The 26,273-nt window shown below is 41.0% G+C and overlaps 1 protein-coding gene across 2 annotated transcripts in view; it reads right to left on the bottom strand.

The window, feature by feature from the left end:
- sez6b (seizure related 6 homolog b) overlaps positions 1-26,273 on the bottom strand; it is a 232,991-nt gene that overhangs the window by 29,402 nt on the left and 177,316 nt on the right. For both annotated transcript variants that reach the window (XM_084950183.1, XM_084950184.1), the window contains exons 5-6: positions 20,225-20,410; positions 18,311-18,479 (exon numbers count right to left, since the gene is read on the bottom strand). In XM_084950183.1, coding sequence (XP_084806309.1) covers positions 18,311-18,479; positions 20,225-20,410 — 355 coding nt within the window. The remainder of the gene's footprint in view (positions 1-18,310; positions 18,480-20,224; positions 20,411-26,273) is intronic.

Raw genomic sequence — 26,273 nt, 5'->3', positions numbered from 1 at the left:
CAGAACCTTCTTGTTAAGTGGCAGCAGTGTTAATCACTAAATAACTGTGTCACCAGTGTTGGGGAGTAACGGAATACATGTACCGGTGTTACGTATTTAAAATACAAAATATGAGTAACTGTATTCCGTTACAGTTACCATTTAAAAAGGTGGTATTCAGAACACAGTTACTTTGTTGAAATAAAGGGATTACACGGCGGTCTTTTCCTGTTTCATATGTTAGGCTGTCCCCTCTCTATTTTTGGTAATTCCACGCTGGTGGAAACCCAAACAAAACACGCAATAAGAGGCTCTAATGTCTGGGTCTCAATCTTGCGGCCCATGTCACCTCTACTTGCGGCCCGCAAAATGACGTGAAGAAATATTTTTTAAAATTATTATTCAAAATTTTTTTAAATATGAAGGCAATAGGCAGAGTGCTACAGGCATAGCCCTAAAGAATGTAGCCTCATGGGCAGTGTAGCCCAGTTGTAAGTAAGCTATTAAGACTCGACTGTACACTGCGTTCCTGTTTTCCTCTGAAACAATAAGTTCCGTTGGAGCAGCCTTTCAACGCCTCTCTCTGTCTCTCACTAGCAAAGTTGACCCAGACAACAAAGTAAAGCTAGTTTTCGGCTACGAGCCCAAAACGAACCCGACGTATTAGCCAGAGGTCCCTTTACTACGGTTTGGAGCCGCGGACCTGTTTTATATATGTGCGGAATAGTTTTCTATACGAGATTGCTACAAAAAGTGCAGCCTTACCTAATGTCCACCCTACTGTTACTCATTTTATATTAAGATTTAAAAATCTAGTTGGTATTGGTATGATGAGTGACCTTCAGTAATAGCAACAAATCACACAGCAATAGTACATTCATGTAGTTGTAAAAAGCATGATAATATATTAAGTAATCCAAAGTATTCAGAATACGTTACTCTCATTGAGTAACGTAACGGAATATAATAATGGATTGGATTTATATAGCGCTTTTCAAGGCACCCAAAGTAGGGATGCACCGATACCGATACCAGTATCGGGTATCGGCCTCGATACCACATTTTCTAAAGTACTCGTACTCGTTAAAAGTCCCCCGATACCGAGGCCCGATACCACGGTCTGAGACCTGTCTATGTTTGAGCGGCATGTAAGGGGTTAATCACAGGCACCGAGTGCCCGCCCCCAGGCCCCGAGTGCCCGCCCCCAGGCCCCGAGTGCCCGCCCCCAGGCCCCGGCTGCAGCTCAGAGCGGGGAGAAAGCGAGGCGAGACATATCAGCTGTGTGGAACTATTTCAAAGTGAACGAAGACGCGAAAACAAAAGCGGACTGCAAATTGTGCTCAGCGAAATTGTCCAGAGGAGGCTCTAAAGGTAGCGCATTTAACACAAGCAATTTAATCAAGCACCTAAAATCCCAACACAACAACGAGTACAAAGAGTTTACCCACGCTTATTTACCCATGCTTATTTACCCACGCTTATTAGCACAGAGGAGTATAGCTGATGCTATAGCAGTGGGACGGAAAATAGTTGGGCATTTTAAACATTCCGCCTTAGCCTACTCCCGCCTCGAGGACATTCAGGGACAGCTCAACCAGCCAATAAAGAGACTGCAGCAGGACGTACAGACGCGCTGGAACAGCACGTATTACATGCTCCAGTCCCTCATTGAGCAAAAGCGAGTGCACGAACTCCCTGACTATCTCACCGCTCACCAATGGGCTCTTATGGAGACGACTGTTGCCATCCTCGCCCCCTTTGAGAAACTAACTAAAAAAGTGAGCAGCTACGACGCACTGGCCTCTGATGTCATCCCAGCTCTGACTGTGCTAGTGAGACTTCTAAACAGAGAAACAGACGAACAAATTTAAAATTAAATTTTGTTTTTTTATAATTATTTATTCTGTAATATGTTGCATACAACATGCTTTTCATTTTAAATAAATGTTCTTAATTCCAAACTAGTCCCTTGTTTGTTTGTTTTTTGTTAAATTATAGGACTAAAGCTGTTACCTGCAAATTTAAATCATGTTTTTATTAAGTACTTGGTATCGGTATCGGCGAGTACTGAAATGCAAGTACTCTTACTCGTACTCGTTTCCAAAAAAGTGGTATCGGTGCATCCCTAACCCAAAGCGCTTTACAATGCCACTATTCATTCACTCACGCATTCACACACTGGTGGAGGCAAGCTATGGTTGTAGCCACAGCTGCCCTGGGGCAGACTGACAGAAGGGAGGCTGCCATATCGTGCCATCGGCCCCTCTGGCCATATGTTACAAAATACAGGGTGGGCCATTTATATGGATACACCGTAATAAAATGAGAATGGTTGGTGATATTAAAGTCCTGTTTGTGGCACATTAGTATATGTGAGGGGGCAAACTCCTCAAGATGGGTGGTGACCATGGTGGCCATTTAGAAGTCGGCCATCTTGGATACAACTTTTGTTTTTTCAATAGGAAGAGGGCCATGTGACACATCAAACTTATTGGTAATGTCACAAGAAAAACAATGGTGTGCTTGGTTTCAACGTAACTTTATTCTTTCATGAGTTATTTACAAGTTTCTCTTTGTTCACAGCCATTGACATGTCGAAGAGGTTAACACGTGAGGAGTGGATCGAAATTGTGTTGATATCTGGTGAACACAGTAACCGGGTCATTGCAGCAGATTTCAATGCAAGACACCCTACGAGACCACCCATCTCCCATGCTACAGTTAGCAAACTGCTTGCTAAGTTTCGTGAAACTGGTTCAGTGTTGGATTTGCCAAAATGTGGACTCAGGAAAACTGTCACTAATGAAGAAACATCAGTGGCTGTCTAGCTTCATTCAGCAAGAGCCCACAGCGTAGCACTCGCCGCATGTCACTGGAGAGTGGCATTAGTCGAACATTCCTTCGGCGGATATTAGCTACTCCAGCTACTGCAGCATCTCAACGAGGATGACCCAGATCGGCGCACAGAATTTGCAGAATGGGCAAAACAAAAATTGGAACAGGACCCTCAGTTCACGCAGAAGATTTTGTTCAGTGATGAGGCAAACTTTTATGTGAATGGTGAAGTTAACAAACAAAACCACCGCTATTGGTCTGACACTAACCCACATTGGATGGATTCCTCCAAGACTGTTGGACCAACAAAAGTGATGGTTTAGTGTGGTATATGGGGTACAACGATAGTGGGTCCATTCTTCATCAATGGAAACCTCAAGGCCACTGGATATTTGAAATTGCTACATGATGATGTGTTTCCCTCTTTATGCACTGAAGCTGGCACGTTCCCTGAGTTTTTCCAGCAAGATGGTGCACCACCACATTATGGGTGCCAGGTCCGAGCCTTCCTAGATGAACAGTTTCATGGAAAGTGGATTGGTCGTCGTGGGCGAGTTGAATGGCCCCCAAGGTCTTCCGATCTGACCCCCTTAGACTTTTATCTTTGGGGTCATCTGAAGGCAATTGTCTATGGTGTGAAGATACGAGATGTGCAGCACCTGAAACTACGGATACTGGATGCCTGTGCTGGCATTTCTCCTGCGGTGTTGCTATCAGTGTGTGAAGAGTGGGAGAAGAGGGTTGCATTGACAATCCAACACAATGGGCAGCACATTGAACACATTTTATAAGTGGTCAGAAACTTGTAAATAACTCATGAAAGAATAAAGTTATGTTGAAACCAAGCACACCATTGTTTTTCTTGTGACATTACCAATAAGTTTGATGTGTCACATGGCCCTCTTCCTATTGGAAAAACAAAAGTTGTATCCAAGATGGCCGACTTCTAAATGGCCACCATGGTCACCACCAGAGGTGGGTAGTAACGAGTTACATTTACTCCGTTACATTTACTTGAGTAAGTTTTTGAAAAAAATGTACATTTAAAGTACCTTTTTTGCACGATACTTTTTACTTTTACTTGAGTACATTTGTGAAGAAGAAGCGGTACTTTCACTCCGCTACATTTGCAAAATCCGACTCGTTACTTTAAAAAAAAAAAAAAAGTTTAACACATTAGATAACATGCCGCCAGTGGAATTTCCGGTAACTTTTTTACCAATGAGATGTGGCCATGCAGTCACATGACCAGTTTGAAACTGTGGCGGGCAGAGCGGCCCAAGCGTTTCAAAGTAGCGGACACACGGAGAGAAGAAACATGAAAAATGGCAGAGTCTACACTAGAGCTGAAGAGGATGAACACCGTTGGCCTCACATACAAAGAATGTTTCGCTTAAAATCAGTACAAAAGAACAGCTATGTCTTCAGTGTCGGTGTCTTCAGTGAGAGCCAAAACAACAACTTTTCAGCGTGAAACAACTCAACTCGTGTAACCTGAGGAAACGGTAAGTTTTCTGTAAATATCTTTTTAGCTGTGGTGAGTTGGATGTCAGTCTTATGTTACAGCAGCTGTGTCGAGCTCGAGCTGCGAGTCATATTTTCGGCGCTACGTTGTAGTGAGATAAGTTTGTGGATGTTTTGTGCAGCTTCAGCTGTCTTTTTAACTGCTCGCTGGTTAGCTAGCGTGAGCTATAAGCTAACAGCTAGCCTGATTAATGACGCTAGAGTTCAACGCGCATGCAAACAGCTCGTCTCTACTGCTTTAACTGTTAAATCAGAAGGCAATACTGCGGGTGACAGGGTTTATTATGTGAAACAGCAGCTTGTTTAGTTTAAACAGTCTGCATTAAGCTGGGCAAACACTGTGCAATTTTTTTCAGTCACGTTATTCAGCTCCTGCTCAAACTGTACAGTTGAATCGCAGAGGTTAGAAGTTCATAGGTCACGATGCAGGTCTCACACTATACGGCCTGATGCTCTGATGCGACCTGAGTGCTCAAACTGTGCGTCCATAACATGAAGCTTATCATACAAAATCTGTCTCTCGCTCTCCCTCTCTGTCTTTTACTCATACAGACACACACACACACAGACACACACACACACACCACCAACTTTGCTAAATTATTAATGAAAAACATTGACCAGGCAGCTGTGATTGAGCAGCAATGTCCATCCAACTCATTTCATGGTTGTTGTAGTGGTGAGAATTTTGTGAGGCCACATTGAAAACCCTCGGATACGGAAGCATAGAGCTGCCTCATGTTAGTACAATATACCTTTCATGTTTGAACAATATAATATCACGTTATTACAATATACGTAATTATCACGTTCGTACAATATAAATATTATATTGTACGAACATGATATTATATTGTTCAAACGTGAAAGGTATATTGCACGAACATGAAAAGTATATTGTTATGACAATAAACTTTTAACGTTATAACGTGATATAGCTCTATTTTTCTTTTGCCTGGGTGGCAGCTCTACGCTTACGTACTCGGATGAGCTTGCCTCATCCTACAAGTTGTGCCTCCATCTCTTGTGTCTAGATCACACGCTGCACTGCCGTGCTGCTCCACCTTTTCACTTTCATATCTGTGTTTGTGCATGCGCAGTGTGAGAAGCTGCGTTGAGGGGCGACAGGATTTCAAACAGGTTTGATTATCTTGCGACCAAATGATTGATGATTGGGAGCTGGTCGTGAGGTGTTAACTGCTTTTCGTTACCCCATGTATACTACACGATGCACACACGATTAAGGCAAAACATGGACTGATCCCCAAAACGTTCCGCGACTGAAAAATCGGCTCAAAATGGGCCAAAAAATCGCACAGTGTATGGCCAGCTTTTGGAGGCTAGCTCCAAACAAACATCTGCAGCTTGGCAGTGTATACAGCACTATGATGACCAGACCTAATTCTTTTGAAAACCTTACATCTTTCCATAGGTCTCAACTTCATCAGATATCACCTAGACACAGAGCTGGATGAGGCCAGCACAAACAGCGGCCTATTCGACGAAGATGATGGATCCATGGGGTCAGGAAAGCCAGAAGCAGGGGAGCTGGAGAGGTACCTTTCATGTCCATTCACTGGAGGTGTGGATCTATTGCATGGCTTTCCTCACATCAAGAAGCTGTCGATCAAAATCAATACAGCTCTTCCTGCATCTGGAGCTTGTGAAGGACTTCTTAGTCATGCAGGACTCCTGTTCACTGCTAAACAGTTACAGCTTCACAGAAAGAACCTTGAGAGCAAACTGCTGCTGAAGCTTAACCATCACCTCACTGAGTGAAGAAATGGCACATTTTTGCTAAATATGCAGAAATGGATGCACACCCATACAACTTATGGTAAACTGAGCTGCCTTGTATGAACATATGTTGAAGATGCCTCATTCTAATGTTCTCTCTGAGGCTGCTGTGCCATTTGGAGCAAAAATGAATATAAAGTTTACAGCATATCTTGTCACCGGAAATTCTTTGCACTGTTTATATATTTATATTATTTACTGTAGGTATTGGTGAAAAAAGCTTTATGTTGTGAAAAACTGAAATCTGGAAATTAGAATTGTTGTGCCTTATTTTGTTGATGTTTTTACATGTATTCCTTTTGAAAATGGTAAAATTTGTATATTTATTTATTTTTGTTTGTCTGATAACATTTATTTAATAAATAAATCGGACATTTCAAACAGTTACTCGCTACTTGAGTAGTCTTTTTGCCAAGTGCTTTTTTACTCTTACTTGAGTAACTTTTTTGACGACTACTTTTCACTTTTACTTGAGTAATAATATTTTAAAGTAATGCTACTCTTACTTGAGTACAATTTTTGGATACTCGACCCACCTCTGGTCACCACCCATCTTGAGGAGTTTGCCCCCTCACATATACTAATGTGCCACAAACAGGACTTTAATATCACCAACCATTCCCATTTTATTACGGTGTATCCATATAAATGGCCCACCCTGTACATTTTGGGGCATGTAATCTGTAGTGGAATACATTTTAAAAGTAACCTTCCCAACACTGTGTGTCACCCAATCATTAATTACCATGTACCACATATAGAACACACACACAGATTTGATGTTGATGCACGTCACAGCCCTCCACCAGCAGCAATCTTGTGGTTTTCTTATTCTTCTCAGTTAAAAGAAAAAGGTGTGTCAGAGCACTAAAGTGTTAAATAAAATCAATAAACTATTATAAAATATGTGTATATTTATATTTTTTCTTAATGTTCCTGTTGGTTACTTCATAATGTAATGGGTTAGAGATGTGCCTAATAAACAAATAATATCCAGTTCAGTCTCAGGAGGAGACGCACTTTGCGTTGCGTCAGGAAGAGCATCCAGTGTTCAAAATATGGGTAAGGGAGCAGTTGAAAATAACTTTTTATTTTTATTGTTTCTATTCACATAGACTCATATTCATACTCATATTCTCTAGATGGGTAAAAACCCTAAAAACACTGGCTATAGTTTTTCATGCCATTACCTATAAATCATGCAACATTTTGAGTGTTAATGCATTCATAACAATTTTTCTTGCCTTCCAGATAACAACTGGCTGTGATTTCTTGCTATAACAAAAGTAAATCAGCAAACTCTACATTTGTAATCTGTTAAATAGAATATCAAGGGAGCATTTTGAGTACATTGTTTAGCTAACCTCTAAAAACCTATAAACAAGAAAGAACGGTTAATTAAGACTGATTAATTAACTGAAGTCATTTTCTGTCAGTATATAATATCTGTGGGCTTGTGTACTGTAGTATCAATGATAAATCACCAATATTTGTCATTTTCCCTTGGTTTATTGGAAAAAGTGAGTACATAGCTACATGGGATACATCATAGCAAGTTTCATGAAGTGCAGCTGAACACCATGAAATAGTGAGTAAATGGTCTTAAATGACAGATCTTAGATTGTTTTTGTTGAATAAACACTAGTATTTATATACTTAGGTTATATAATAACTAACTAGTTAAATAAATAATAAACTAGAGGGTTATATGATAGAGCATCTATCAATCGGCGGATCAATCAGTGGCTCCTCCAGCCCATGAGGGAAAGTATTCTTGGGCAAGATACTGAACTGCGAGTTGTCCCTCCATGTGACTGTGTGGATTGATGTTAGTTTAAAAAAGGGTGGGGGTGGGCTGTATGAATGTGTGTGTGATCGTGTGAATGAGACCAGTAGAAAGCACTTTGTTCAATCAAACTGAGTAGAAAGGTGCTATACAGTATACTGGAAGTACCAGTCTATTTCTTGCCTTTTAAAAGCCAACAAACCTTGGTGCATTAAATGAATACCTTTTGCACATTTGTCAGTTAACCTTTCCAAATCAACACTTCACCTAAATCTTTTCCTTTTGTTTCTAGAGCTGTCCAGATATCCCTTCTGTGAGGTCTCCATCTGTAGCATGAGTATAAGAGCAGCCTGGAGCCACTACTGTCTGGCAGACAGAATGGATTACTCAGCTAATTTCTCCCCCATGGTTACTCTATTCACTGGCCCTTAATTGCAGCCCCATGCTGCTAAAATGACACTCAGCTGTCACCGGTATGCGCTGCACTGACATCCTGATGTTATTCTGTGGAGTCTTCAGAAATAATTTTCTTACAGGGACAAAGCAGAAGGTACAAAGATAAGAGGCCTCATGATTGAGGCCTCATGATTGAGGCCTCATGATTGAGGCCTCATGATTGAGGCCTCATGGGTGGCTGTAGCTCAGGTGGTAGAGCAGGTCATCCACTGATCGGAAGGTTGGTGGTTCGATTCCTGGCTTCCCCTAGTCTACATGCCAAATATCCTTGGGCAAGATACTAACCCCAAATTGCTCTCCGATGCATCCATCGGAGTATGAATGTGTGTGAATGTTACCTATGAAGCACTTAGAAAGATGTGCTTGTGCGAATGGGTGTGAATGGGTGAATGCACAAGTTGTGTAAAGCGCTTTGAGTGCTCAGATGAGTAGAAAAGCGCTATATAAGAACCAGTCCATTTACCATTTACCACTGAACATAAGTTAAGGACTGTGCTGAAGTAAAGAGGAAAGTAGTACATCAAAGTTAACAGGGTATGAGCCATGAGACAGTTACACCAGCCAGCAAATATCTGAAGTGTTTAAGGAGCTTGAAAAGAAAAGCGTCTGGACTTCTTTAAGTTGCTTGAAGACGTTTCACCTCTCATCCGAGAAGCTTCTTCAGGTCAGAGGTCTGTGGTTCGATCCCAGGCTGCCTCCTGGCTGCATGCCAAATATCCTTGGGCAAGATAATAACCCCATGTTTGCCTACTGGTGGTGGTCAGAGGGCCCAGTGGCGCCAGTGTCCGGCAGCCTCGCATCTGTCAGTGCGCCTCAAGCTGTGGCTACAATGTAGCTTGGCATCACCAGTGTGTGAATGGGTGTAAAGCGTGTAAAGCGCTTTGGAGTCCTTAGGGACTAAGTAAAGCGCAACAGGCAGTGTTTCAGGAACTAGTAAATGATATTCCGAGGGATTTTTGCAAAATTCCAGAGGAACATTGCTTTCATGTGAATTAGAAACAGCATTAAATCAGAAAAATCTGAGTTGCTTGTTTCTTTTTGAATGTGGGCAGGTGATCCGGATCAGACCAATCTGAAGAAAATTAAAGCAATCATGGAGTGATTGGGCCTATTCCTATCACTCGGAAACAGCTTCAGTGGTTCCTAAGATTTGCAAACTTCTCCCAATGTTTCACAAGGAACTATAGTTAGGTAGCTGTTCCACTCACCAGTCTAACCTTCTCCTAAAAGCTAAAGTCCCTAAAAGCTAAGTCGCATTCACTGAGGTAAAGAACAAGCTCACCTGTGCGCCCATTGTGATCCAACCCAACCCCGAGCTCCAGTTTATTATTAAGGTTGACGCCTCCAGCTCTGAGGTTGGCACAGTTCTCTCACAATAACCACTCCTGAAGATGAGCCACAGCTCAACGCTTTGTTTTTCTGTTGTCTAACTGCCACTGAGCAGAGTTATGACATTGGGAACTGGAGGCTGCTGGATGTAAAGTTAGCATTCATATTTTGGCTCTGACCCTGGCTCTAAGAATACAAATCTGGATGCCCTGTCTTGCCTAGTTCGGCTCCCTAATCTGGGAGATCAAGGAACTTTTTGACCAAGTTCCCCAGAATGATGTACATGTACTGCCATAGTATGCCACTAGTCTGTGAGTTTTCCTGACTCTTTGAGCCAGCATGGGCTAAGATGATCTTCTCCACTTTGGGGAGAAATTTCGAGCCTTTTGCCCCCGGCATGATGCAAACTGTGTGTGTGTGTGTGTAGACGGGTATTAACATCTTCATGGGGACCATTGGTAGTTTACTATACTATACTTGTGGGGAAAGCCCCACAAGTATACTATACTATACTATACTGTATAGTTTACTATACTTGTGGGGACAAACAGCCCTCGTGGGGACCAAAATCCTGATCCCCACGAGTTTGAAAGCATTTTTGAGACTCAAAATGTGGTTTTAGTGTCAGGGTTACAATTAGGTTATGGTTAGGTTTAGGGTAAGGGTTAGGCATTCATTTTTGATGGTTAGGGTTAGGGTAAGCGGCTAGGGAAAGCATTATGCCAATGATATGTCCCCACAAGGATATAAATACACACGTGTGTATTTATATCCTTGCGTGCGCGTGTGTGTAAATAAATATCCATTCCCTTTTGTTGGGAGATTTTGAGTTTTGTGTCATGTTTATTTTGTAGCTTCATTTAAAGGAAGAAGAGCTTATGAGTTGTCAACTGCAGAATAGGAAAGTGAGACATTGCGTGCAGAGAATATGTGCTATGACCGTTAAACGCCTTTTTTCTGTTTCAACAGATAAGCTAACGGTTCCTCCTTTTAAGGAGTTGTTATCAGTCCTATACATGCCACACCTACTAAAGTTGTGAAAGCTGTCTGAGTATAAAATAAAGGAGGTACTGACGCCCCGCGCGATTTCTCTGTGACACATCCAGAGCCGTGTCGGGGCATCGCCCATGTACATGCAATATCTTTGAGTCTGTGTTTCTTTGCCTCCTAAGAGTTTTCTCCTCACATTTTCTTGGTCCTCCGAGCCGGAGAAGGATACAACAACTGTATTGTTGTGACTCCAAACAGAGATCTACACTATATCCTGCCGTCGTGGAGAGCCCGCACCGAAGTCTGTCGACAGCCTCCTCCAGGAAGGAGTGAAAGTCCAGGGACGTTAAAATTCGGGTCCTGGCCGGTGTTCTTATCAAGTGGTCCACGACGCTGGGATCCAGTGGCTGATCTCCAACATAGCCAGAGAATCTTGGGGAGGTAAAGAAACCACTCACTTACACTCGCGTAAAACGAACTTAGGTCTCACCCGCCGAAAGGGTTTAACAAGTCTGATCCACTGCACGGATCTGTAAAATAGGAGTAATCCGCCGAAAGGATTTAAAACTAGGGCTCACTCACCGCACGGGTCTTTAGGACTGATCCGCCGGATCTGCGCGACTGTATAATAAATGTCTGTGTTTTCTGTGTGTTGAGAGTGAATTGATTTAAACAGCACAATACGCTGCTGAATCACTCTCACTGTTATTGTTATTTTATTTCCTGTCAGTAGCCAAAGTACTGGTGACAAGGGAGAACGGTTGAGTTCTGTCTCATAAAACTGACACCGCTCCACGAATAGCGTGGAGTAGAAGGGCGTGTCAGCAACCACTCCTAAAGTCTCATACCAGAGAAGGCTCTGCAGTTCTGTCATAATGGGTAATCAGCCCACCAAGTTTACTGCTGACGAGCAGTGGTTAGAAAAGAAATGTCCAGGCGCCGGACAAATTAGTGTGCAAAGATGGAGAAATCCTAAAAAGACCAAATGTCCCATTTGGGAAGGAAAATGCAGCCCCTGAGCATTAACACAAGTGAAGGAAGCTCTTTTAAAAGGAATAGCACAAACAAAAAACTTAAAAAAGAAAGGAAAATGTACGCAAGAATTACAATATTTCAAGGCCCGGAGAGAAGAAGCAGTTGGGCGAGATGAAAATAAATAAAAAAAATAAAAAAACAAAGAGAAAGAAGATAAACAGTCAGAAAAACAGAACTTAACTGCCAGTTTAGTAAAACCAGAAGACGAGACACTGTGCAGTCCTCGCAAACCTTTTATTAATCCACCACCCGTTCCTGCAGCCGCATCTGCAGCACCACCCGTTATATACTCACCCATATCAGGAAGAACATAATAATCCCTTATTAAGTGAAAACTAGAGATCAAAGTAGTTTAAAAATGTTGGAAACAGACCCCACCGAATAGATATAAATATAAGTACAAAAATAAAATAAACAAAGGCAAAATTACATTAGAACTTATTTTTAACATATTCAAAATAATAATAGCAAGGATACAGGATAACAACCTGTAAACTGATATTAACAATGAAACATAGTTGGCATGACGACCATGCCCAGAATGTATAAAATGAATAAAAGGAAATAATTCACACGAAAACCTATTAAATAAAATAGAGAGATGCATAAGGTACATTAGGGCTGTGTCATTGTTCAGCCAAGGAAAGTGTGTGAAAAGGTAAATGTCTCCAGCTTGGGAAATGGTGAAACTGCAGATCACCCGAAGCCCTTGATGGATACAAAATAAAATATAAATAATATATTATAATAAACTGCCTGGCTCGCCATGCAACAGAGAGAACGAATGTGACCGAAGGTTGGATCTGAGATGAGGCAAACAGAAGACCGGTCTAAAAATGTAGGCACAAACCTGTTCAGAGAAAAAGCAAATCTGTGCAGATTGGATGAATTCTAAATGATCTGTTTGCTGAGTAAGATGATCCTAACTATTAAATTGGCTCAGTAGTAGTATAGTGGTATACACTAATAAAATATTGTAATATACTATTGTTATTATATAGAAAGAAAAAGATGATAACATTAATAATGACATAATATTAATATGAAGAGGCACCTTGGTCAGTTATGATGTGAGGTGGACGATTGTTATGAAGTAGTCTGCATCAAGCTCAAGGTTTGCTCAAACTCAGTATAATGACATATGAGATGAAGAAAATAAAGAAAATATCTAAACTAATTAAGTGCATAGAGGCACTCGACCTGCTTGAAAACCTGTCATTCATCCTAGATGAAACATTGCTGAGATATAGAGCAAACCTATAATAACAACTAATAAGCCAAACCCTGTAGACAACAGCTAAAGCTACAGGATTGAGAAGCTGAATTAAATATGTGGACACTGCTAAGCTGATGAGCATGTTACACATTTTCTTTTATTTTTATTTATTTGTTTTTTAGAGCAGAAGCTGCATGCTATTAAAAGCTAACACATGCAGCTGTCTGTGAGCTCAGTTTTTTCCCCTCACACTTCTGCTTTGTTTCAGTGGCAGCATTTTTTCTTTTTCTTTTTGTGTCCTGACTCATGTATGTTTTTTGTTTTTGTTTGATTATTTTATTTTGTTGATTTGGAAACGAATTTGTGACCATACTTGTGGATCACAGTGACACATAGTGATTAGGCATATGATTTACAAATGCCTAGTTTTAGAGCTGTGAGCTATGAGCTGTGAGCAATGCAAAGTTTAAAAAATATATATATATAAAAAACCCTAACTTCAAAGTTTGAAATATGTAAGATGTGTGAGATGTGTGAATTCTTTGAAAAACTAGAAATTATCTAAAAATGCCTTAAGTGAAAATGTAGTGTTGCATCTATAGAGAAGAAAAAAGAAGAAGCATTCAGTTATTTAAAAATAGGCATTACAGACAAATACAGTTTTAGCATTGCCTGACTATGATAAGCCTTTCTACTTACGTGTAGATGGAGGAGCAGGTTATATGAAAGCTGTGATAACACAGGCATTTGGAGAAAAGCAACGCCCGCTTGCATTTTGCTCGTGACTCTGTTGCGTCAGGCCTGCCTGCATGTGCAAGCCTGTGCAGCCGCAGCAGAGGCAGTAAAAAAGTCAGCTGCACGTATGCAGTCATACGTGCATGTGAATTGCACGCAGGCCAAAATATAAATATATACACTGACAGCCAGTATGGTTTTTTCAGCAGTGCACCACTTTGCAAAAATTTGGCATAACAGAGGTATGGTCACCTCTACGGGTAACCCAGTGCAACACGGCAGCTTATTGAAAACCTTATTAGAAGTGATCACCCTGCCAAAACAATTGGCACTTTGCAAATGTGCAGCGCATCAAAAAGACAACTCTGTTGTCACAAAAGGAAATAACTTTGCAGACCAAACAGCAAAGCAGGCTGCACAACAAACAACAACGCTTCTAACATCCGAACACTGTGCACAAATACCACTTGACGTACTAAAAACCGAACAAAAAGCTGCAACAACCACTGAACAGAACAAGTGGCTGAAATGTGGAGCACAACTGAAAGATGACTTAATGGTCTGTGATGGAAAACCAATATTACCAAAGTCTCTACACAAAACAGCAGCCTTAGTGACACATGGAGTAACACATGTGTCAACAGGAGGGATGGTACAGATAATCAATACACACTTTTACACTATACATTTTGAAACTTCAGCAAAAGAATTTGTAAGAACATGCCTAATCTGTCAAAAACACAACTCACAAGGAAACTTAAGACCTAAGAGAGGCCAGTTCCCCACACCACCTCATCCATTCCATACCATCCACATAGATTTTATTGAACTGAATGAATGTCAAGGATCAAAATATGCCTTAGTGATCATAGATGTGTTTTCAAACTGGCCAGAGATTTATCCCTTCTCTGATAAGATCAGACAATGGGACACATTTTGTCAATGATGTGATCAGTAAGGTCTCTGAAGCACTAGGATTCAGCATAAGAAACCATTGTGCTTATCACCCATGGAGTGCAGGGTTAGTAGAGAGAACTAACGGCACCATAAAACAGAGACTCAGAAAATGCCTGAAACAGATAAAAATGCAAAGAGTTTAGTCTATTTAAAAGGCAGTGTGTGTGGGAGGATTATGAAATTATTGTGTGAATGATGCTACATTTTAGATCAAAAGTTAGTAGAATTACAGAGGGTTTGTAGATTGTAAATACAAAATGAGTTTGATTAGCCTGTAGAAACACGAAAGAGAGAAACAGGAAGTATGGCTCTGAGTGCTGTGTGAGTAACAGGAAGTGTGTGTGTGACAGGAACTTTGCATGCCCATAAAAGGAGACTCACTGTGACAAGTGAGCACCCAGAGAGAAAAACAGAAGAAACAGACTCTAGCCAGATGAAGCAAATGGAGGCTTTAAGAAAAGAAATGAAAATGATATTAATGGTATGGTTTAGTGTGTCAATACAGGTCACAAATAAATAAAGGTGGACTTTTCTCAACCTAGAATTTTGAGTACAGTGGCAAAACTATAGATTAACATAATTGGGAGAAAACAGGCCAGAGTTTGGCTTAAAATTTTACAGCTTGACCTCCCACTTGTCCCGATCCTGAGAAGAAGCTCAAAGGACAGTCAATCTCCTGATGAAGACCAACAGAATATCGTGGACTTGAAGAATTAACAGCAGGCTGGTAAGAACAGTGTGACATAACTGTTTAAAGGCACTGAATGTGATATTTTGCCAGGCTGGGACTTAATCTAAAAGGAAAATACTGAAAAGAAACAGAGAAGAAACAGATTGTGTTTGCTGGAGATTCAAGACAACAAAGGACACTTTGAGAAGGGTACAGGGGCCAGTGGGAAGGTGAAGCCCAGAGGAGCATAATTGGGTTGAAATTGAAGCCTGAACTCATGATGGTGTTTAGAGATGTCCACCAGAACACAACAAAGAGGTAAACAAAAATAGAAAACACACATATACAAATTGTTACATGTGAAATTATTTTTGGAAAGAATCAGAAGTAAGATAGTTTGAATCAGACCTCAGTGAAAAGATGCATGAATTGATGCAAGTGAACCACTAGACAAATCTGTCAGAGAAACAACTCTGGCAGAATGGATGGCAAAACTAGTAGAAAATAGGGATATTGTTTTGAACTGCCGTGCGACGCTTCTCCAGTCTCTTGCAGATTACAACCAGGCGATTGGGTCCTCATACGAGTACTCCAGAGAAAGAATTGGAACTCACCCCGGTGGGAAGGTCCATACCAAGTACTCCTAACGACACCAACAGCTTGCAAAATCGCTGAGAGGCCCTCTTGGATCCACCAGAGCCATTGCAAAAAGGTGGAAGTGAGTGATAGCCCAACCTAAAGACACCACCACCCCGACTCTTTGGTGATCTATAAGGTGAAGGGAGGGCTGATTGGGTACATCCCGCCTTCTACTTCTCGCCTGTAGTCTACTCACCAGAGCAAATCGGTGTGTCTGGTCACCATGAAGATTATTCTGCTTACCACCTTGGCCCTGCTGCTTACAGCATGGACCTTGATGCACTTAATGGATCAAGAAATCAACGTGCATAAAAAAGCATGGACACATGACAATTCACACCTGGCTGAAGTGAAACGGGACCACATCCATCCCTGGATGAACAACGCCTGGTATAGATACATATATAATTGCACAGAAGGCAAAGATTGTTATATATGCTCACACATGCCTGCTACAACACAGCATGCTACATTATATGGCAGACCTATGAACATGACCCAAGTGGCATGCGCAGCAGGCTTTGCCAGTCTAGGTTATCAATATTCAGGAATTGTCCTAAACCACAGCGACCCCCTGACTACTGGACTTCGGAATGGCACCTGTGACCAATTGTTTTGGGTTAACTTGAAGGTTAAACGAAGAAACGAAGCAATGCATTTCCCGGTATTCCCAGACAACCCAACAAAGTGGAATCTACGAGAAGACAATGAGCATGAATTTAATATGATGAATGATTATGTTTGAATGATACACATTTTATGACGACTAGACCGAAAGCACTCACAATGTAGGGTCTGTGTCTGAAACACATTGATGTATCTGCTGTATATTGTAAATTCAGCTACAACAGGAGGGAATGTTGGGAGATTTTGAGTTTTGTGTCATGTTTATTTTGTAGCTTCATTTAAAGGAAGAAGAGCTTATGAGTTCTACAACTGCAGAATAGGAAAGTGAGACATTGCGTGCAGAGAATATGTGCTATGACCGTTAAACGCCTTTTTTCTGTTTCAACAGATAAGCTAACGGTTCCTCCTTTTAAGGAGTTGTTATCAGTCCTATACATGCCACACCTACTAAAGTTGTGAAAGCTGTCTGAGTATAAAATAAAGGAGGTACTGACGCCCCGCGCGATTTCTCTGTGACACATCCAGTGCACACGTTAGTGCAGAACAGATCGGACCGTGTCGGGGCATCGCCCATGTACATGCAATATCTTTGAGTCTGTGTTTCTTTGCCTCCTAAGAGTTTTCTCCTCACACCTTTGTTCATAGTTTTGCTCTTGAACTTGAACAAGTTCAGCTTGTTGATGACAAAATCTAGCAACAAGAGCTGGTTGAAGTAAATAAGTTTTTTTTCCAAACTGACTGCGGATAGATAAAAAGCAAGTACTCAAAGGACCACAAATGTACAATGCTGCAAAACCATTCTCTATAGCTTCTAAACTTGGGCATTGTTCATCAACACCCAAAGTATTCCTGATAAAAAAAATGGGCATTAAATATATAACACATTGTGGCATTTGATAAACATAAGAGAAAAACTCAAGTTGATAAAACCTTCTAAAACAGTTTCTAACTGGGCAGGTTCTAGACAGGCAGGTGTGATGAGGAAGAGGCGGAAAATGGGTGGGGGTGCTCTGGATAGAGGATTTTGTCATGTAATTTACCTTAATTGGATGGCCAAACATATTAAAACCCAACTATAACACTTCTCACCATTGCCAATATTAACATAACTAAAAAGGGTATGCACAACAGTCCTCCAGACATGGTCATGTGTGGTACCAGGGAGGATTGAATGATCTTAATGTTGTACGACCAAATACATGTTTGGGGTAACTACCCAGTATTGGTTGAGTAAACATGCTTCTTTCTGAACTTCTAAAAGTTTGATTTAAGGGGGCAGGATGTTTGTTTAAGAGGATGTTTTTACGATACCAGTTTACTAGCTACTACCCTGTCGTTGCTGGTGCGTTGCAGGCATTTTTCAAGTCACCCCATGCACAATACATGTACATCCCAACTGTAACCTGAGTCTCACATTTGAACAGATTAGTAATTACAATATTAAACCTTTCAGGAATATCCTCTATATTCTTTAAAATTTAATAAGGCAAAAAATGACAAACAAAAAATTACAAAAAGGAAAAAAACAAACACAGTAACAATAACTAACAAAAAAGGGACTACATTGCTTTGTTGCATTAGGTGATACTCATTGGGTGTCTTTCATTCTAAGACTGTGTAAGACTGGAAACTTCAAAATTGTGTACATAGGGGCTTTAGATTAATTGTTTTTGAAATGATCAATTTGTTAAAGGAAAGAGTTTTCAGTTTACAACAATCTCAAATCATAGCTTACCGATCATCATCCTCAGCCAGTGCTACCTTCTCAAAGTGGATGTGGAGCCTCTGGCCCTCAGGGGCCTCCAGCAGCCAGTGGCAGGTTAGGTTGTTGCTGTAGTTGCTCGGAAAACCAGGAGAGACAATCCGACCAACTGTGATGTTCCTCACCAAACCTCCACAGGCAGCTGAAAAACAAGAAGGAATGGAACTGAACATCAACTTAAACTGTGGTGGATTTCACATTATGTAGTGAATCTCAGTCCAATTTACTTGTACTGACATCATCTCATCCTCTATTACCCTAACTTAATAACCAAACTAAAACTGGTGACCATGAAAAAAAACAAGAACCAGCCTAATAAGACTGCTTTTAGTATTTGAAAGCATTCAGACATTTACCAACATCAAAATTTATTACAGCAAAAATTATTTATATTTCCCTTAATTTTAACATTATAAATTGTAAACTTGTAAAGCATAAATTTGATCCATCTACTGCATAATTTGATTATCATCATTAGTATCACACCACTGCTGCTCTGCTGTCAAGTGCTGTTACAATAATTTTAGTAAGTCAACACTTCCTGATACTGTTAGATGTTATCAAGTAGCTAGTGTAGTACTGTTTGTACTATATTATGAAATTTCCGTTGCAGAAATATAATGTGAATGTCTGGATGAAATAAAGCCTTTTGGGTTGTGCTAACAGCAGCCAAAGAAGAAACAATGCAAACTGGAGGTGACTACATAAAGAATACAACTGTCTAAATACACTTGTACATTTTACAATGCACAAGAAATGTAAGAAATGTGAATAGCATCAATTATTATTATGTAAAATAATTCTGTAGGAAAACCATTTAATTAAGCCCCCCCACCCCCCACCCCATGGGACGGAAATAAAATCGCTGTCTGTCTGAGTAATTCACACTGTCAGTAGTTTCAATTAAAACTACCTTCGACCAAGAAATAAACCTATCAACAGTAGATACACGACTTGATACAACTGCATGTAGGTGAGAAAATAGCTTTTGTTAATATTCAAGCTGTAATCAAGAATTTAGATCAAGCTGTTCCTAAGACCGTGCTGTTCTGTCATTCCTGAAATCTGCTGGCAAGACTCGCCCAGTATGGAGGTCACAGCCCTGAGTGTTCTGATTACCATGGAGACCACTGATGCCTTTACCCTCCACATCTTTTCCAGTTACCTCTCAGCCCTTCTCAAGCTTCATGTGTCCTTTCTTCCTGGTGTTGCTATCAGTTACTATTTCCACATCTATCACAACCTCTTCTTCTGCTTGTCCACCACTCGGTGTATCCCATTTTGACCCTGGAACTTCCAGGCCATAGATGGCATGTATGTATGTTCCTGTATGCTATCCCAGCCACTCGAAACTCATATACAATACTTCTATTAATTACTTTCTCTGACTAACTTAGACTGAGACTTGGGGCGATTGTGGCTCAAAGAGTTGGCAGCTCGTCTTGTAACCGGAAGGTTGTTGTGTCCTTGGGCAAGACACTTCACCTACCGCCTACTGGTGACGGCCAGAGGGGCCGATGGCGCGATATGGCAGCCTCGCCTCTGTCAGTTTGTCCCAGGGCAGCTGTGGCTACAACTGTAGCTGCCTCCACCAGTGTGTGAATGTGAGAATGAATGAATAGTGGAATTGTAAAGCGCTTTGAGGGGTCCCGAAAAGCACTATATAAATACAATCCATTATTATTATTATTATTATTGATACAATTAAATGTAAATAGAATGCATAAAAACAATAATTTTGCACTTATGTTGATGTGTAAATGCTATGAAATACTTATAAAAAAAACCTTTGTAACTAAAATATTGCCTGTATAATTAATTAGGTTATGTGTATAGTTTCTGTCTTCAGCTATGGCTAGTTGAAGAGTTTTGTCTGGGAAACGTTACCTAGGCACTTTGGTTCCTTCCCACTCCAGTAGGGTGTGCTAGAATTGCGGCAGGTCAACACAGAGGAACCTTGCAGCTTGTAGCCCGTCAAACAGGAGAAGAAAGCCTGCCCTCCAGAGTGGAGACTGCTCACTGATACATCACCATAGAGAGGCTGCTTGGGGAAGACACAGCTCAACACGAAGGCTGGAGAGAAAGAGGTGAAAGAGTCAGGGAAGCAGAGAGCGTTAAACACACAGAGAGACAGCGGAAAATACACAAAAGGAGAATGAAATTAAGGTGTAAAATGTTAAATTTCAGCAAGACATGACATTTAGTTTCAGAAATTTAGATTAGTGTTTCCTGACTGTGGTGCAAGCATTATAAAAGAACCTGCTCCAAAGCCAGCATTAATCTCTAACCTATAACACATAACCCACTTAACACCTTTCAAAACGTTTTCACACCCTCAGTTATGTGGTCTTGGTTTTGTTTTTTTTGTCTCTGCAATAATACAGATAAAACCACAAATATTAGACAACCCCTATCAGCAAGCACTTGGGCAAAAGTGGGAGGGAAAAACTCCCTTTAAACAGGAAGAAATTTCTGGCAAAATCAGCCTCAGGGAGGAGCAGCCATCTGGGCTAGGGCGAGGGGAGGGAGAGAGGTCAGAAGACATGTTGTGGAGGCGAGCCAGAGATTAATAATAACTCATAATTAAATGCAGAGATGGATAAACACATGGTGAGTGACAAGGGGTGAGAGAAGGAGAAATGCTGAGCATATCATGGGAAGCCCCCAACACACTACGTTTACTGCAGCATAACTAAGAGGGGATTCATGGTCACCTGATCCAGTCCTAACTATAAGTTTTGTCAGAAAGGAAAGTTTTAAGTCTAATCTTAAAAGTTGAGAGAGAGTCAGTCTCCCAAATCGAAGCAGGAGCTGGTTCCACAGACGAGAGGCCTGAAAGCTGAAGTCTCTCCCTCATGTTCTACATTTAATTACTCTAAGTAAGCCAGCAGTCTGAGAGCGAAGTGCTCTATTAGGGTTTTTTGTGTCTATGAGGTCTTTATAATAAGATGGGGCCTGATAATTCAAATAATTGTATATAAGGATATGGGAGAATGTTTGTTTAAGAGGATGTTTTTGGGAGAATCTGCTCTCTCTTGCTACAGCATTTTGGTAAATGGCCTGCATTTGTATAGCGCTTTACTTATTTATTTTGGATGAACTGAAGGCTTTTCGGGAAGCTTTTAGGGCAACCAGACAATAATGAATTATAATAATCCAGACTAGAAATAGTGAATGCATGAACTAGTTTTTCAGCATCACTCTGAGACAGGATATTTTTAATTTTAGAGATGTTGCACAAATGCAAGAAAGTAGTTTTCCATATTTGTTTAATATGCACACTGAAGGACATGTCCTAGTCAGTCGCTGGAGGCCAAGGTAATGCAGTCCAGAGTGATTATCTGGTTAGACGTCATATTTCTAATATTTTTAGGGCCAAGTATGATTAACTCAGTTTTATCTGAATTTAGAAGCTGAAAAATTGAGGTCATCATGAAAAGATAAAGGTGGCTATCATCTACACAGTGGTGATAGTGCATAGGGGAAGCATAACCCTTTGTGTATGAAGAAGAATCCCCATTAACATGGCAGATATAATCCAAACCATGCGGAGCAGTACCTTTAATACCTACGACATGCTGTAATGCCTAATAAAAGTTTACGGTCAACATTGATGAATGCTGAGGTCTAGAAGGACAAGCACTGCGACGAGTCCACTGTCAGCGGCCACAAGAAGATAAGAAATACAATAAGCAAACTAAGAAAAATGATTTACTTTACCCACTTACACTAATGTGAGGCAAATGTCCAGATATCTGACTTTAAAAACAACTGAGAATTGTTTTTAAAGTGGGTGTTTTGGTTAAGCTGCTACATTTTCTCAAACACTTCTTTAAGCAATATACAATCAGATTGGTTTATAGCAGCAGCATTCTCTTATTGAGACCCCATAATAACTCATTTGCATTTCAGTTAGCTTGCTGACTGAAATTCTTGAACTATGTTCAAATATTCACATTATACTTGTCTGTATAAATTCTCATGCTGTAAAAAAGTTGCGAAAAGCTGATGAAAATGAATTTTGTGCAAGTAAAAAGAGAAGAAAAACCCCACTGGCGCTAACTTCCTATCTTTTCAATTATTCCACTGGTATAAACAGAGGTAAATAAACCAGAAATAGTACAAAACAATGAAACACTACAGTGCCGTATCCTCCTGTGACTACCACCCACTAGAACTTTGTGCTGGCATTTACATTAATTTCTACAAAGAACTATCACATCATTGTCCAGAGTGCCTCTCAGGTGACCAGTGAACTAACAAGTTTCTTTATTGCCCACTGACTTGTCTTCCTACAGCCTCCTGGAATTCATCCAAACATATAAATAATATACTACTGCTAAAGATTCTGATCCATCTTACTGTAATTGTGCTAGTTTTATTGTTACCCCTCGGATGGCTTAGAGTAGCTCTGTTATTGATTCTGTCTGTTGAGAGCAGCACTGTGCCTCAGGTGAGGAAATATGTAGGGAGATTAAATAGGCCAATAAATGACAACCTACAACCCCAGCTGCTTCTAGTACTCTGTTAGTGCAGAGGGATGTTGCCCAGCTCTATAGTGACTCACAAAAATAGAAATGAGTGCTGCATTGGTCTTTATAGTATTTCTTGTTTGAGCTAAAACGCAGCTGCTTAAGTCGTGTCCTCTCACTCCCTGAGCTGGTCATTAGCATGGTCAGCTGTAGCTGTTAAAACCTAGGCCAACCAAAAAACTAAAGAACTGAAAGGCTCGTGGGAGATGAGAAAAGAGATAAAGGAGCCATCATGGTAGCACTGTGGCATCATAACACTGGTGTTAGCAGGGAGCATTCACAGAGACAAATTGCCCCAGAGCAGTAAAAAGGTCTGTTATGTGCTACATCATTTTGCTGTGTCTTCCCAGAATTTATGGCCATTTATCATGTTTTGACTTTAATGAAACTTTACTGATATGCTCAGCTTTTATTTTTCTTTCATGTACAATGTAGCAGATCTACATGGGGATGAACAGTAAAATAAAAGATGAAAGTGCAGTGGCAATGTAAAAATAGTTCAGCTTTAATCTTGTGTTTTCACTATGTATATGTGTGTGTGTGTGTGTGTGTGTGTGTGTGTGTGTGTGCGCGCGTGAGAGAGCACATATGTATACATGTACGTAAGTAGGAGGTATTACTGTTTGAGCTGCTAAACCAAGATATGAGCCCTGGACTGGCTAGAAGCCAAATCTGTACAACTGCTGTGAAAAAATGTTAGCCTCTGCTGTATCTAATCAGGCCTTATGGCCACAGTGTAGATCACGAGAGAAGAGCAATAATTTCAGATGTTTAATGTTCCACTGTAGCAAGCGAATATAAATTGAATTTATTTATTTTGAGCTTCTGATATGGCTTTGATGTGAAATGACCCAGCTCAGCTCAAACTTAGTCTCTAATCTCATTTGCTCCCTCAGAGGATTTATTTCTGCTGACCATTGCCCTCATATTACTGGAAGGAGATGACAAGCTCTACAAAGATTAATGTATGTTGCAGCTCTTTTTCTGGCTTTGCTATTGAATAGCTAGGCTCTCACAGATACAGAGTCGGTGGGCATTGCTATTCAATAATAATGGAAACTGGCAGTTATTCTCTACACATTATTTCAAGCAAACAAAACACAGTTAGCAACATCCAAATTACGTTGTATTTCACAAGGCCAACCATTAAGCCTTAATCTGGATATCAAAAAAGAAAACAAAAAACAAAACACCAGAATCACTTTGATTAATTCAGATGTCCAGAAAAACAAATCTTGCAGTGGTGTGGTGTTTTGGTGGTGTGGCATAAGAGCCACTTCTGGCAATGAATATGCAGGGGTACTAGAGCTTAAGGCCAAATATAATATAAACTAGGTTGGACTGATGCATCTTTCTCTATTTTTAGAATAACCACAATTACCTCTGTCTGTTAACTATAATATCTAAAACTAAAGTTCCATATGTATTGGTCATTAGCACTTAGTGGCCACCCAGTTAGGCTTCAGCGTTCAAACACGTCATTAAAGAAATAATCTCAGCTAATATAGCAAATTCAGTTTATTTCCTTATTTTAATCAATTTTGGCAATTATTTACCTATCCCATCATTGTGTGAGTAATTTGATCAGATTCAGTAAGAAGGACTAGAGGTTACAGTCCCTGATAATGCATTGCTTTAGATGGAGAGACTCTTGAGTGACGGCTGTTATGAGGAAAGGCAGCCCAGAAACTTTGTCAGCAGCACGCACCATTGTGTGCCTCAACTTTCGGTCTTTTACCCAGGCTAATCTGCCATTTTCCTTCCTTGGTTAGGTTTAGGGATTAGAGATCTGATCTAGCTTATCATTTTAAAATTTGGGACACATCGTCAGTAGTGGACCTTAGATTCATCGGGTGTTTCGGCCATTATCACTAGACACCCTCATCCAAGGAGGCCCTGCCAGGGTTGATCAGGCCCTGGAGTGTGTCACTGGTTTATGTTAACTTGTTATTTCTCTTCTTCTTTCTTCTGTTTAGTTTCCTACAGTTTATTTTCTGTCTATTCACTGCAACTGAGAAATAATACTTACCTCTTTACCATTAATGGAGCCTAACTTCTTCAAAGGGATAGAAAAGGTGATAGAGAGAAGTAAGACAAAAGGGACAAGATAGGAGAGAGCAGAGAGGAGAGCCAGACGGGGGGCGCCCGATCTGACTTCCCACACCTCCCCGCCGGATCGGGCTGTACGCTCTACCTCCCCACTGCCTCCCAGAAAAGGGAAGTAGAGCGGAATATTTATTTTCTCTCGCGGTTAGCTGACTGCCTTAGCTGCCCAAGTGATGTCAGCCCTCTTTAGCCACAGCCAGTGACTGGTCCTCTCAGCAGTGTTAGCTAGTTCTCTTATAGCCTGCTGTTGCACCTGTCCTCTGATCACAATCTCTCTAAGCAGCTTTGCTGTTGTGCTGGCAACAAAGCCCCTGCACCCAACTTCCATCGGGCGCACCTTGATCTTCCAGCCTCTGTCCTCTGCCTCAGCTGCCAAGTTCGCATACCGCAGCTTCTTATGCTCAAACGCTTCCTCAGTTGCTTCCTCCCATGGTACCGTCAGCTCAATGACGTACGCAAGTTTTTGGGAGTTAGACTAAAGGACGAGGTCTGGTCGCAAAGTTGTTGTTACGATCTCACCCCAACCGGTCGCAGCAGATGGCCGCCCCTCCCTGAGCCTGGTTCTGCCGGAGGTTTCTTCCTGTTAAAAGGGAGTTTTTCCTTCCCACTGTCGCCAAAGTGCTTGCTCATAGGGGGTCATATGATTGTTGGGTTTTTCTCTGTATCTATGAAGCGCCTTGAGGCGACTTTTGTTGTGATTTGGCGCTATATAAATAAAATTGAATTGAATTGAATTGATCTCTGTGGGAAAAATTAGCCTCTGATCCAAGTCCACTTGCATCTGCCAATCCCTGGCAACCTTCAGCGGGCCCAGGTCTGGGGTTGAGGGGCTTGTCCTCGGCTTGTCTCCTTCCCGGACAAATGTTGATGAAAACTGACGCTCCTCTTGGTTCATGAAAGGTTGAGTGATGATGGATTTTCTTTTGCACTCAACTTTCTCGGCTAGACACCCGAGAACCTGGTTGTGTCTCCATGTGTATCTGCCCTGAGTACGGCTAGTCCTACAACCAACCAAGATGTGCTTGAGTGTTGCTGGGACTGTACACAGGGGGTAGGATGGGTCCTTTCCAAACCACAGCTGCAGATTTATTGGGGAAGGTAGCACATCGTATGTCGCTCGGATGATGAAACTTAGTCTATTAGACTCCATGCCCCAGATTTCACTCCATGAGAGTTTCCTCTTTTCCACACTCTCATTGTGTCATGCTGTTGGGAGACAGCATGACACAATGAAGGAATCACAAACATTTTTCTTTCTAGATGCACTTTATACAAACATTAGCACAAAATGCAAAGCT

The sequence above is a fragment of the Perissodus microlepis genome, chromosome 14 (genome assembly GCF_051167445.1).
Source record: "Perissodus microlepis isolate ML-2025 ecotype Zambia chromosome 14, ASM5116744v1, whole genome shotgun sequence".
NCBI classification, from domain to species: Eukaryota; Metazoa; Chordata; class Actinopteri; order Cichliformes; family Cichlidae; genus Perissodus; species Perissodus microlepis.
This window is presented reverse-complemented; position numbering and strand designations above follow the sequence as displayed.